This window comes from Pinus tabuliformis, chromosome 8 (genome assembly GCF_031772625.1).
Source record: "Pinus tabuliformis cultivar Carrire ecotype Pingquan chromosome 8, CPIR1, whole genome shotgun sequence".
Lineage (NCBI taxonomy): Eukaryota > Viridiplantae > Streptophyta > Pinopsida > Pinales > Pinaceae > Pinus > Pinus tabuliformis.
The window spans coordinates 509,310,710-509,325,622 of NC_142294.1; the positions used below are offsets into that span (position 1 = coordinate 509,310,710).

The 14,913-nt window shown below is 41.7% G+C and overlaps 1 protein-coding gene and 1 long non-coding RNA gene across 2 annotated transcripts in view; one reads left to right on the top strand and one right to left on the bottom strand.

Moving 5' to 3' along the window:
- Nucleotides 1-14,913, bottom strand: part of LOC149236320 (uncharacterized) — a 279,299-nt gene that overhangs the window by 100,161 nt on the left and 164,225 nt on the right. Inside the window, exon 2 of the long non-coding RNA XR_016246216.1 lies at nt 9,165-9,376. This is a non-coding gene — a long non-coding RNA (uncharacterized LOC149236320). The remainder of the gene's footprint in view (nt 1-9,164; nt 9,377-14,913) is intronic.
- The window catches only part of LOC149236321 (nucleoside hydrolase 3-like), a 258,179-nt gene that overhangs the window by 79,758 nt on the left and 163,508 nt on the right, over nt 1-14,913 (top strand). Inside the window, 1 exon segment of the mRNA XM_089368840.1 lies at nt 10,482-10,814. Within this exon segment, the coding sequence (XP_089224966.1) occupies nt 10,482-10,814 (333 nt within the window).

Sequence of the window (14,913 nt, forward strand, 5' to 3'; positions counted from 1 at the left end):
CTCTCTTTCTGATCACCCCCTATACTCACTCTATTACTCAGTTTAATAAAATGGCTTAGCTTTTCTCTCTGCATTTCTTGAGTATCTGTTTATGGTTATATTGTTATATGTGCACCATTGTTATTTGTATCTCTTTGAGTATTCTCGGCTATTATACTACTTGTGCGTTTTCTCCTATACTCTTAGACAAAGTCTGGAAAGGGCCAGGTAGCCTCCAGATCTCGTCCTCTTTTCAGAGGCAACATATCTGGTAAATGCCCCCCCAGTCCATCTCTGGTTGGAGTTTGCTTGTGTTTTGAGGAATATTCCTGATAAGGGATATTACATTCAGTTTCAGCAACTTCCTTCAAACTAGGGCAGTCGATATCTCGGAAATCGACCTTCGGATCGACTTGATTCCACCACCAAAAGTTGCAGCTTTCAGAGGAGGTTCAGATGAACCTACAACGCAGTTTAGAAGAGGAGGTTTGATGGTCCACGTTGGTCAAAGTTTGGATCTGCAGTTTGCAGCTTTAGTTTCAGCAACTTCCTTCCACGTGTGAGAGAGAGACTCTTTTCTGCGCAGTAGAGAAGACCCTCTTTTCTGCATAGGAGAGAGAGAGATGTGATGATATGAGTGAGTGCAAATGAGGAAAAGTCCTCCTGTATTTATACACAACATTGATTTTTGAATAGATGCGACTGTTGGGCTTCTGAGCCTACATGAGTTGTGGGTCGGCTTGATAATAATTCCATAATCAAAATAAATTCATATCTCCATAAATACTTATCGGAATCGGATGATCTTTAGATCAATCCTACACCTCTCGACGAGAGGAGTCCAATTTAAATATTATTAGCCATGAATAAGATGACCCACATGAAGTTTGGCTCTAGTTGAAAATATAACACTCCCTCTTAACTAAGGAGAACTTCATCTGCAATCTATTTGTCGGTCGCTACCATTCATCCATAAAATGCACTCCCCTGTACAACCTGACCCTTGTCCTGCTCTGCTCTATTCTGCCTGTTCTGCTTTGTCTTGTTCTGCCCTGTATTGATTTGTACTGCTTTGTTCTGCTTTGTTTTGTTCTACTCTGCTTTTGTCTGAATTATGAAGAAGAAGAAATGATTGAGGATGTATCATACTGACTTAAAGTTAGCCTCAAAGTATGTACCACTGGTCCCAAACCAGTCCCAACCGACCCGAAGTCAGTGTCATAGTATGTACAACTCCTACCATTGGTCCCAAACCAGTAACATCCTCCACTGACTCAAAGTCAGTCTCAGAGTGCGTACCACTAGTCCCAGACCAGTAACAACCGACTCAGAGTCAGTGTCATAGAATGTACCACTCCTACCACTAGTTTCAGACCAGTATCATTGATCCCAGATCAATGGAGGTCATCCTAGCGTAGGGAGTACGGTAGATACAACGATGCGTCCATCGGTACTACTGTGGTCCCTAACTTCATTTCCCTGCTCATTGATCAGATGAGAGGTACTTCCCATGAGTCCCAAACTGCTGGGTAGGATGCCTCGACAGGAGAACTAATCAATCATGTCCTCACAGGAGAACACATCAATTCTGCTACAATCGCCATGGTGAACACATCAATCCAAACCTCACAGGAGAACACATCAATCCTGCTACAATCGCCATGGAGAACACATCAATCCAGGCCTCACAGGAGAACACATCAATCCTGCTACAATCGCCATGGAGAACACATTAATCCAGGCCTCATAGGAGAACACATTAATCCTGCTACAATTGCCATGGAGAACACATCAATCCAGGCCTCACAGGAGAACTAACTGATCCACCCAACTTCTGACATCCCGGTCAGGCTAGAAACACTCCCGATGTTGAAGCTCCCTCTGTTGCTAACAAGTGCTCTCTCTACTGACCTCTGCGCTGCTGCAACAACTCCCTGCATCCTGCACCGTTGCACACCTCTCTGCGCCATCCTGCACTAGTGAAACACTCTCTGTACCTCTCGCACTGTTACAGCCTGCTAGCCTCGTGTTGGCCGGGGAATCCTGCACTGTAGACTCTCTGCCGCATCATCCGCATCCATCTCCACCGACATCCACCAGTCCTGCTACTCTCTCTTCAGGATCCCCATAGCAAGGTATAATCTAAGAGGTTTGGTACCTTAAGGATCCTGCCCCTCATCGCCTGTAGTCCTCCTCACTACAACTCTATGTCTCCCCACCTCTTCTCTAGAGGTACGTGAGCACTCATGGCACAATTGTCATCCTCTTCGACTTTTTTCTCCGCCTTCGTTGGCCCTGCCTTAGAGTCAGACACCTCTCCCTTGTTCTTCTTCCTCGGACACCAGTTCGCATAGTGACCCAGTTCCCAACAATGGAAGCACTTGACCTTGGAGAGGTCCTTCTTCTTCCTCTTCTCTTGCTTTCCCGTAGATGCCAGAGCTGCATCCTCTTCCTCTTCCTTCTTGATCCGGACTCCTTTGCTGCTACTTCCCGTCTTGGTCAGCTGTGTGATCTCTTCTTGACGAAGAGCCACCCACAATTCTTCCCAATCTAGAAGATTCGCCCTGCCCAGTATGCTCTGGACAAATGTCTCCCACTCCTCGGAGACTGCATTTAGTGCGGTTCTTACCATCAACTCTTGATCCGGCGTGGCCCCTATGGAAGTCAGTTGGTCCCGGATCTCCTTCAACCAATCGAGGAAGAGATCTATTTGGCTCTCCCTTCTGCATCTGGTATGATTGTAGTTGATTCTCAAGTAGCATCTTCATGTGCACGAAAGTATGATGGTACAATGTCTCCAAGGTATCGCACATTTCCTTTGCCGTCTCTATCTGGACCACATGATCCTTGACCCCATCAAGGATAATGCATTTTGCCTTGGCCATTGCCTCCTCGTACCTTTCATTAGCTATCGGGTGAACTGGGATAGCCATTACTCTCAAGGCGAAGCCCTTGATGGGATGTCTGTCTAGAATGAACAAGATCTTGGCCTTCTAGACCACAAAGTTGGATGCTCCATCCAGCCTATCCTGATCCCTTAGCCCATTCACGGCCATCTCTCTACTCTTCTTTGTCGACTCCTCCGAGTCTCTCTACTTCCTGCCTAGAAGTTCTCGGTTCGACTCTTGAGTCTCTCTACTTCCCATCTGGAAGTTCTCGGTTCGACTCCTCCGAAATCATTCCGCCAATCGTCAAGTATCCCCACTCCGATCGTCTATGCAACTGCAACATTGATCTAGATTCCTTGGCTAGAAATCCGCCTCGATAGCAACCCCCTCTACCTTGGTTTTGCCCTGTTAGGTATTGTTCTGCCCATAGTACCCCACCAGCTTTGTTCCCGCAAACTGCCCACAGCTTCCTATGCCCTAGAAACTGAAGGACTGATCCTCTAGGCTCTGTGCAATCCCGACACTTGCAAAACATCTCCCTCAGCCAACTGCGTCAACCCTCCTGGTCTCTGCATGCCTCTACGTGAGCCTCTTTCAGCCCTCCTCAGCCTCTATGCTGGCCTCTCTCTGGCCCGCATTGATGACACAGTCCCTCTACGTCAACCCTCCTTCTGTTGCTTCTGCAAGGATCAACTTCTGTCACTCGGGACAACTGATCTGTTGCAAATGCTCTGCTTAGATGATGCCTTCAGCTTTCCTGTGATCTGCAACCATGCTCTAATACCATATTGAATTTTCTAATTCTATCAATTAGAAAATTGATCTGTATTCTACTAGTTTATTTCTTCTACTTGTAAATTCTGAACAAGTTATTTAAAACTTTTAAATACTGAAATAAACACAATATAGTCACAACATCTATAGATCATCAGCTGAAAGAAAACAAACACACAAGTGACACCGTTATTTTTGGACAAATGTCCTCGGAAAAACCCAATGCGGGAAAGCCGATGCAGCTATTCTGAGGGCTTATTATTATGCATTATTTCCTTGAGTACAATTGGGTGCCTAACCGTCCCGCCCGACAGAGGAAAAATACATGGCAGCAATACCTCTCTATTCGGAAACAGGTACTCATTAAACCTGTCCCACAAAACCCTCTCCAGCGACTCTGAAGCTCAGCGCTGGCCCTTCTGACCTGTGCGTCAGCCTCTTGCTAATTTGCGTCAGCCTCAAACCTCTTTACGCCAACCTTCTGAGGCACTGCGTAGCCTCTGGGACGTTCTGCGTCTCTCGAGCTACTCTCTGCGTGGATGACGCAATCCCTCTGTGTTGTCTCTGCTGAGCTCTGCGTGGCCTGAACTGGTTGCTGCCTCTCGTTGTCTGCGTTTGCGCTGGTCCCTTGGCAGTGTCTCTGCTTCTTTGCCGAATACTTCTGCCCTTCATTGTTGATCACTGATTCGACTTTGCTTAGCAACCCTGTTCTAGCAAATCGAATGATTGATCACTCTAGTGTATCTTCCAACTGACCCTCAAGCCTCCTCTTATACATTTCTCGTTGGTCCTCCAACGGCCGAGATTAAATCTCTAATCAATGGCTAAGGTTATATTTATCTTGATCCTTATCCTTTGGAACATTCTAACCCATTTTTATATTAATACCCATTAATATTTTATTTTCCTAAGTTTAGAATTAGGAACTCCATTAAAAATATTAACTATTTTAATATCTCCCAAACCGGTTAGAATCTGTCCAAACCATTTCTGAGTCTTGGGGATCTCATGTGCTTTAGCCTCTCCACCAATTTTCATCGCTAGAGAACATCTAATGCTACACTAAATCAACACGTGAAATATAATCAGTATGCTACAGTAGGAATCGGGTAACCGATTTTTCACAGGGAGTAGCCAATATTTTTTGCAGAGTAGATCTTTAGCTAGATGCAGTAGTTTTGCAACAGTTTGCTAGAGAAAAACTAGCGTTGAGTGGAATAAGAGGACACACTGAGGGAAAATCTCCCTGGGTGAAGTGAGGTAAAACTCACTCAGATTTTCCGCCAATATTTTTTCTGTAAAGGGTTGCTAGATGAGCATCCTAGAGTTGTATTCGAATATTTATCCTGCATAATAATAAACCCTTAGAGCTGCTGCACCATTTTCCCGCATTGAGTTTTTCCAGAGAATATTGTGTCCAAAAATAAGTGTGTCCTGTGTATCTTGTTCTTGCTATGTTTTCTGTTTCATGAGATCAAATATTTAATTAGTGTATGCTGTAGAAGTAATTAGCTTCAGTATTTAGAAGAATAACTTGATGAATGTAATTTAAAAATAAAGTAGGTGAAGTATATTTAGATTTGCTACAAGAGGGGTTCCTTTGAGTCTAGGAATTTTCACAGCTTGATGGGCATTTGGAAAACACATTAAGTTGAGATCAGAAGATCGAATTTCTGAAGCACAACAATTGCTGGGAGAGAAATTTGAAGTGATCTTTTGCAGTGAGGGGCAAGGATAGTTCCAGTTGGAGATTTCTCCTGATCTGGGAATATTCACTAGAGAAGGCAGAGAGATATCTAGTAGAGGTAGCGCAAAGCGAGAGAGGCTGATGCAGGGCCATGCAGAGGCAGCGCAAAAGTAGAGAGGGAATCCGGAAATTTGCTGGAGAATCGATTTCCAGAGCCAGAAGCCGGGGTGTGAGACTAGGAGAGCAGAAGACGAAGTCTCAAAAGAAAATTGATCGGCAAAGAGGAGTGACGCAAACCCCAGTAGCCGTGACGCAGGGCCTATGCAGTGATTTCATAGAGACTGCGTAGAGGCAGCCAGGGTCTGGTCATTCAGTGGTTGGATCAGCCAGGATCTCCAGTGATAGTGTGAGGTAATCTCACTCATCTCTCTATCAGTAATATTCTCTATACTGGATAGTCAGCAGGGCATGCAGAGATTGTATTAAAAAAAACTACTGCATAATAATAAAACCCTCAGCTACTGCACTAGTTTTCTTGCATTGGGTTTTTCTAGGGACATTTGTCCAAAAATAACTGTGTAGATGTGTGTGATGTTTATTTTTCTCATGTGTTGTATTTAGTTTCCGCAGTTTTATTTTGGTGTAGGTTGCAATGTATGTATTTCAATATTTGCCATAGAAAACTGCAAGTAACTTGTTCGATTAATTTAACAAGTACGTGATGTTGAATTTTCTAAGTCTATCTGTTAGAAAATTAATCTGTATTCTGTTGGTTTATTTCTTCTACTTGTAAATTCTGAACAAGTAATTTAAAACTTTTAAATACCAAAATAAATAAAATACAGTCACAACATCTACAAATCATCAGCTGAAAGAAAACAAACACACTAGTGACACCGTTATTTTTGGACAAATGTCCCCGGAAAAACCCATTGCGGGAAAACCGGTGCAGTTATTCTGAGGGTTTATTATTATGCAGTATTTCCTTAAGTACAACTAGGTGCCTAAGCGGCTCATCCGACAGAGAAAAAATACGTGGCAATAATATCTCGCTATTCGGAAACAGGTATTCAGAAAATTTGTCCGACGAAACCCTCTCCAGCGACTCTGAAGCTCAGCGCTGACCTTTCTGGCCTCTGTGTCAGCCTCTTGCTGCTCTGCGTCAACCTTTTGAGGCACTACACAACATCTGGGACCCTCTGTGTCACTCCAACTTCTCTCTTCGTGGATGACGCAGTCCCTCTGGCCTTTGGGCTGTTTCTGTTGAGCTCTGCGTGGCCTGAACTGGCTGCTATCTCTCGCTCTTTGCTTTTGTGCTGGTCTCTTGGCACTGTCTCTACCTCTCTGTCCAGTGCTCACTGCCCCTCACTACTGATCACTGATTCGACTTTTCTTAGCAACCCCGCTCTAGCAAATTGAATCAGTGATCACTCTGGTGTATCTTCCAACTGACCCTCAAGCCTCCTCTTATACTTTTCTCGTTGGTCCTCCAACAACCAAGATTAAATCTTTAATCAATGGCTAAGATTAGATTTGGCTTCATCCTTATCCTTTGGAACATTCTAACCCAGTTTTATATTAATACCCATTAGTATTTTATTGTTCCTAAGTTTAGACTTAGGAACTCCATTAAAAATATTAATTATTTTAATATCTCCCAAACCGGTTAGAATCTGCCCAAACCATTTATGGAGATCTCATGTGCTTTATCCTCTCCACCAATTTTCATGGCCAGAGCACATCCAATGCTGCCCCAAATCAACACTCCCTCTTAGCGAGGACTGTGCTCTACTATTTCTCCTCACTGAGTATCACACTGATTATCTAGCATCGGTAACTGTGCTGATGCTAGGCCTCCCCACCCATCATCCTCTACATTGTTGCATCTTGTACTGCTGCCCATGGCCCTGCCACTGTTGCATCCGTACGACAGCTCCCTCTGCATCCGTGTTGCTGCTGGTGCATACTCCCAACACTGCATCTGCGTTGCAACCCCCTCTCATCACGTTGCATCCATAGTTTTTAAAACCGGAACCGGTGACTGGACCGGTCCACTTAAAGAACTGGTTTACCGACCGGAACCGGTCTAACCGGGACTGGTTTGGTCTAAACGAACCAATTTTAAAAAAATACATTAAATAATTAATTTTTAATGAAACAAAACTATTTTTAAGATGTAAAACCATGATTCCAAGCCAATAGAGACAAAATATGCAAATTTTGTTCGTTTATATACCATGTAAAGGTGAATATATCAAAATGGCACCAAGTGCAATACATATCATCGACAAAATAGCAAAATACATAAGAAATGAGGCTCTAAATGGCCTATAAAGTCCAAAAACAATGTTGCAAGCTATGAGGCCATTGGCCTACTACAAGTCTACAGTGTACACATGATCAATCATCAAGTTCATCACCACTACTAGACACAGGATTATCATCAGGATCTACATAGACATCATCTGGTTCAGAGTCTGAGGATGCCTTAGCTTGATCTGCAACCTCAGTATCAATGCCACCAATGACAATAGAAGTGGACCTAATGGAAGCACGAGTTTGTCGACCTGCATGACTGAAGCCTTCCATTGGTTCTTTGCCTTTCCTTGATGCCACTACTGATCCTAGTTCTGATGCTACCACATAATCTGCGTCATCCCCCGCTAAAGCCATGTCAATATCAAAATCAGTCTCAAACACAGGTTCTTCAGTCTCCTCCACCCATTCTGATGTTGGATCAATATCGTCCAACACAATGGGATCTAGATCAAGGGTTTTGCTCATCATTTAGAGCTCCGATTGCATTTATTGTTTACCCCCAAACCATGAAATCCTGAAAACCATTAAGTTTGCTGAATTTTGAGTGAAATCTAAAATTCTAGTTTCTCCATATGAAATCCAATGAGGTCGAAACCACTCTCAAACATCCTGAGTCATTTCATGGTAATGTTAAAAATTTAAGTAAAAGGATGAAAATGAAAATTAAAGGAAATGTCACTTTTACTTTAAGAATTTAACATTACCATTAATTGCCAACATTGTTAGGGTTGAAACACCCTTAGTTTCCCCCCAAAACCCCTGAAACATAGTAAAAAATATGCTTTTTTAACTTTACGGTGGGCGTGCCTAAAACCGGCCGGTTTAGGACAGAACTGGCTGGTTTGATACAAACCGGCCAGTTCCATCCTAAACCGGCCGGTTTTCACCAGTTAGGGCAAAAAAATGGAGAAATGGGCATTCAAACAGTTTTTTGGCCAGTTTAGACCGGCGGGCTTGCTAACCGGCCGGTTAGACTGGTAACCGGTTTTTAAAAATGGTTTTTAAAACTATGGTTGCATCGTGCTATTGCACTGCAACTCAGTTACTGAGAAGTAAGTAACTGATCCACCCAACTTTTAACATCCTTAAAGTAAGAGGTAGACATCTTGACCAAGTCAAATAAGCTCCTTTAGCATTTTTCAAAGATGATTGCTTGTCTCTTGATTCCTTGGGCTTGTCTTTACCTCAACTTTGATACCATGTTAATTTTCCATTGTTCTATGCTACTACAATCACTTAGTTCAATTTTTTTTCAATTAGCAATAAAATTTAATCTTCCAAAGACATAGCAATTGTAGATAGAATAGTAAATGCAATGTACAATAGAAGACAATCAAGAGCAATAACAAGAGACAATATTTGGTCAAAGACAAGGGGAAAACCCCTCAAGGGATAAAACCCTTTCAAATTCTTCTTCTATTAGATTGTCATCAAATGTTCAGCGGAGAGATACAACGTTCCAATTCAACAATAAAAAGTCTAAGTCAAATTTTTGACCATCCAAGAGATCAACCAACCAATATCTAAAAGATGAGCCTCAAAGTCAAATCTGGTCAACAAGTCAAAGTCTGCAATTCTGCCACAGTCAATCAGCAGTCAAAGATGCCCTAACCAGTCCATAAGTCAATGGTCAAACTTCTTCCAAAGGAGCTCGCTCAGCAGTCAAAGGATTCAGCCAAAACAGTCCCAAACAACTCGGTCAAACTCAGTAAAAGGAGAGAGAAGAACCCTGCAGTCAGCAGCAGTCAAAAGTATAAACCCAATGACGAAAATATAAAATACATAAGAAAATAGCCCACTTATATGTATACACATTGTCATTTTAATAAAGGAAAGGAAAATAAAAAACAAAAGCATCTTCAATCAAACAAACAGTTGAAAGATCATACTGTAAAACAACATGAATGTGAGATCACTATTTGTTAAGTTTGTGGTAGAGATGCCTCAATCTAGTAAAGAATAAACCATGTATCTCTGTCAAATTAGATGGAACAAAAAGGATGACCATCACAAGTAATTTTGGATGCCACCATAGGAATATGTGAGATGAATCTTAAATGGTAGAAAAACAAATAGGGTTCAAATATCAAGAATTACAACCGCTTTTAAGGATTTTTAGATCCTGCGGTCAACATTTGCTTCATGGTCCCGCCTTCATAACCTATAAACATGAAAGCAAGCTCTTGAGATTATAAGAGTAGCGTAGTTGCAATCCTACTACGCTAATTGGCATTATAAGTTTAGCGTAGTTGCAATCTTTGCACTGAGTTTCGTGATTAAGGACAATATTGCCTGTGCAGTAGACTGTTCGATTAAGAAAATCATATGGTGTTTTTCACAGTTTTTTTCAAAAAAATATTGAATTTTCTGTTGTTAACCTTTTTTAACTACTAAAAATCACCTGTTTTGGTTGCCAGATTTGGTACTTTAGAAACTATAATTGCTATTAACAATTTTGCATTACATATATAATCTTCATTTTATGAAATTATAAGGTTCACTCATATGCTTACGTAAATTAATCCAATCTGAGAAGCTTTTCCTTATTTACCTCCTAAGTGAAAATTGCACCCTCTCATTTTAATCTTTTCATGAAGGTAGAAACTTCTACGGATGTATACAGTGCAAAAAAATTTAATCCATGTTTAAGGTAGGGTCAAGTTAAACGTAACAGGAAGATATTACGACACTTCACTATGCACGAAGTATTTATAGTTACTGATAATATTCTTATAATTATATAGCTGTTTTGTTGGACTCTTCTTTTGAAAAAATAGTTTATTTTGCATTGGAATTATTTACTAAAATTTTTCCATTCTGTTATGCCTGTACAGGGAAAAAGACACTACTCACCTCTTAAACAACCTACATCACAGCATGTGATGATGGAAACATTGTCGTCGGGCCCAACAATTGTTCTCCTAATTGGTTCCCATACTAACTTTGCAACATTTCTTATGACAAATCCAGAATTGAAGAAAAACGTGGAACATGTGTTCATAATGGCTGGTGGTGTACGATCAGAAAATCCTACAGGATGCTGTCCCAAGAATGACACGTCTTGCATACCTGAACAGTGTGGTGACCGTGGAAATTTATTCACTGCTTATAAGAGTAACCCATTTGCTGAATTCAATTTATTTGCTGACCCATTTGCAGCATATCAGGTATTTTGATGCTTGCCAAGCTTCTAACCTTGTTAAAAATATTCAATTTTGATGAAAATATGATGCATTCTTGATTCCTGCACTCAACTTGTTTTCTCTTTGAATGGAATTTCAATTGATTCCTCTGGTGATGCAATAATGTAATTACTATTCAAGAGTACAAGGGAAATTGCTCTATGAGCAAATGAAGAAGATTTTTAAAATCTTGAGTTTCTTTTATGTTGAAGATTCAAGATATACATCCAGATGATTCTCAATTTTCAATTATTCATTCAGTTTATGGTCATTTAGGATGCTTCGATTCTATTTGAAACGGGCAGGATAAATGATAAAAATTCAGTTCCTTGTAAGTTATAACTAGTACATATTCCTCTCCCGATCATGTTTGTTGGTATTTTAAAGCCTGAATAAAATATAATTATAGAGAAAATAATGATACAAGATAACAAATGAAGCACTCAAACTACATGAAAATTACATGGTAAAATCTTAACATTGTGTCGAATAAACTCCACAAGCCAAGGTATGGTATTTTATTGCTCAAGAAGAATATTACAGTTGGGCTTGTTACCACAAAATCTAGTAGGCCTTGGAGAGGAAACCCTACAAGACTAAAGCTAGACAAAGTACTAACAATGGGGTAGAGGCCCAATGTCACCTCAACCAAATTTTTACTGATGGGAGGAGTCCCAGTAAAAGAGAAAGAGATCAATTCTAAGATAGATAGGCTATAGATAAGGTATAAGATGATCTCACTAGGGCTCATTCAAGAGAGACACAATACAAGCTCAAAAGCTTATTTAAGGAAGCAACTCACTCTCATTAAAAAGGACCAAGTAAAAAGGGAGGTGCAAGACCTAGGGTTTGATGTATTTGACGATAATGGGAGTTCCAAAGGTCAAGAACAAAGAGAAAAGGTCTTTTATGATAGATAATTACAAGGCTTATGAAACCTTCAAGCAAGTCCTCAAGTTGAGGGAGAAGAAACTAAGGTTTCCATCTTAGGGCAACACCTAGGGCGAGGGATTTTATGGATGAAATTTGAGTGGATTCCCATCAAAATGATATGTCATGTAGTCAAGACCTACCTCTTGATGTTTAGGCTCTCAAACCACCAAAATCTCTACCTAAAATTTTGCTCTAAGTCCTAGATTCTCCTTCCTAGCCTTAAGAGGACCAAATTTAACGAGAGAAGTTTATGGAGGAAATTTCAAGATGATCACCAAGTGATAGGACTAGTGCATTGTCCTATGGGCATATGGAGTCTTCGACGTTTAAGATAAACCAAATTTGTCCCCAAGGAGTGTGATAATTCCAAAACTGGAATCCTATTGCAACAACTGGTATTATTTCTTCTAACAAATAAATTAACTATTCAGTTTATTGCTACGACAACATCGAAATAAACACATTGCAACCTTCACAAAAAACCACAGAAATAAAATAGCCCTGGAAATGAGAAATGTTAGCGCACACACACATTGACAATTATTTTTGGACAAATGTCCTCGGAAAAACCCAACTTGGGAAAACCGGTGCAGTAGACCCTCTGCGTCAACGTCTTTGCTACTCTGCGCAGACCGTATGATGTCTAGCCTCTGAACTGCCTCTAATGAAGTCATTATGCCTGTTTCTACTAAGGAAATCGCTTCTTCGACACTCTGGACCCTCTGCCAGGCCTCTGGAATTGAAAACGAATTTCTCTCCAACAAAATTGAATTGCTTTTGAAGCAACTGCATAGCCCTCTGTGCTGCCTCACTAGGAATAGCTGGCCCTCCTTTCTACTGCCTCTTCGGATTTGGAGAACTTCCTATGGATCACTGTCTCTGCCCCTCACTGACCCTTTTTCGATCTGTGGCTCTCTGGCAACTGTTGCTGCTCTCTGGAATCGATCTGCCAAGAAAATCGAATTGTAGAAGTGATTTCTCGAAGTGCCCATCGACTTCCTCTTATAATCCATTGTTGGAGCACCAACGACCAAGATTAAATATTAATCAATGGCTAGGTTCATCTTGGAGTAGATCCATGTGAGTTTATAGATTATTTGCACCTTGACTTAATTAATTCTGATTAATTAACCATATTCCCTAAGTTTAGACTTAGGAAATATTTAAAAATTGGTTAATAATCTAATTAAGCTCTCTCTAGGTGGAATTCCCAGAAACGATTTTTGGGTTTTGGAGATCTCATGTATTTTAGCCTCTCCACCAAATTTCATTGTTAGAACTTAGAACACATCTGATGCTAGAAAAAATAACACTCCCTCTTAGCGAGGGCTATGCTCTCTCTCTAGTGCTGCACATCCTGCCACAACACCTTGTCTTTGTATCACCTTTGTCATGCTGTTGGTGCCCACCAACTACTGCGCAACTCTGATGTTGCATCTGTGCTGCTGCTGATGCTGCCAACTCTGCATCTGCACTGCAACTCCTTCTCATCTGTTGTTGCTGCAACTGCAACAAATGCAACTGAGAAGCATACAAAATATTGAATCAACTGTGTTCAGTATGATGCATCTATCTCCCAAGTCCTGACTGCTACTGGCATTTGCATTGTCACTGAAGAATTTGTGTTGCTGCTAACTCTGCTACTCAGTCACTTGCTCTGTTGTTAACACAACACTGCGCTCCTCAGCCTCTGACTGCTACTAGTATGCAATTGTCACTCTGGTATTGACTACATCAACTGCCACTGATCCATCCTGCTACTGAATACTGTGGGCCCCCATAGCCAGGTAATGATCCATTAGGTGAATTTCCTCAAGGATCCTGCCCAAATATATAGCTCTCTAGGGCTACAACTCCAAGTTGCCCCACCTCACTCCTGGAGGTATGGCTAACATCATCGCGAAGTCTTACTCCAACCTAGAGGACAACTTGTCAATCTCAGCTGACGCTGTCTGTTGGTCCTGCTTCTCTGTCTTGTCCTTCTTCCTGAGAGGACACTTTGTGTTGTAGTGACCAAGCTCACCACATCTGAAGCACTTGACCTTTGACAGGTCCTTCTTCTTCTTTCTTTGTTCCCCCTACCCCTGATTGGGACCCTTAGATGCAAGGGCCACATTCTCCTCCTCCTTCACCACCTTCTATCCGCTTCTACCGCTGCCACCGATGGAGCCCTTCAACAGAGCTCATCTCAATCCTCCTGCTGCAAATTGGCCCATATTCTGTCCCATCCTAGTAGCATGTCTCTGCCCAATATACTTTGGATGAAGACCTGCCAATCCTTTGAGACACTGTTGAGTGCCAATCATACTAGCTCTGAAGGTTGAGGTGCTGCCCCAACAGCTGAAAGCTGGTCTCAGACTTCCTGAATCCTGGTGAGGAAGGGATCTATGCCTTCCCCCTTTTGCATCCTAATGCATCTCAGCTTCTCCTCTAGGAACATCTTCTGTTGCTCGAAAGTACCCTGGTATAGTGTGGAGAGAGCATCCCACATTTCTTTGGTCATTCCTTTTGTCGCTATATGTGATACAATATGGTCTCGGACTCCATCCAGGATCAAACGCTTCGACCGCGCCCTCTCCTTCCTATATTCCTTGAGTTGGTCTGCATCCTGAGGAACTGACACTACATTATCAATGTACGCTTTCAAGCCATATTCATCTAGAAGGAAGGACATGATGGCCTTCCAGATGACATAGTTGGAGGAACCCTCCAACCTATCTTGATCTCTAAGCCCTGCAATGGTCATCTCGAAAACTGTTGAAAATCCCCTTTCCTTCTGCTTGGCTACTATTCTACTACTCACACTCCCTTCTGGAGTGAGAATATTTGCTCACAACTACTGCCAATCTGCAAGGAAAAAATCGAACTTCTGAGACTTGAAGTTTCCAGAAAGAAATTTTCCCTCTGCTATGTGTGCTTTTCTCTTCCACCCGATGCTGGTTATGCTGCTGCAAAAACCCTCTGTGTCCAACCAAAAATCTACTCAGCGAAAATCTGAGTTGTAGTTGCTCCCTTTGACTGCTGGAATAACTCTCTTGAGCAAATCGAATTTTCTGCACCCCTGACACTGAAAATCGAATTGCTGGCCCAATAATTCGGCCTGCCTGTCTGAGCACTGCGCTACCTCAAGAATTTCAACCTGCTGCTCCCT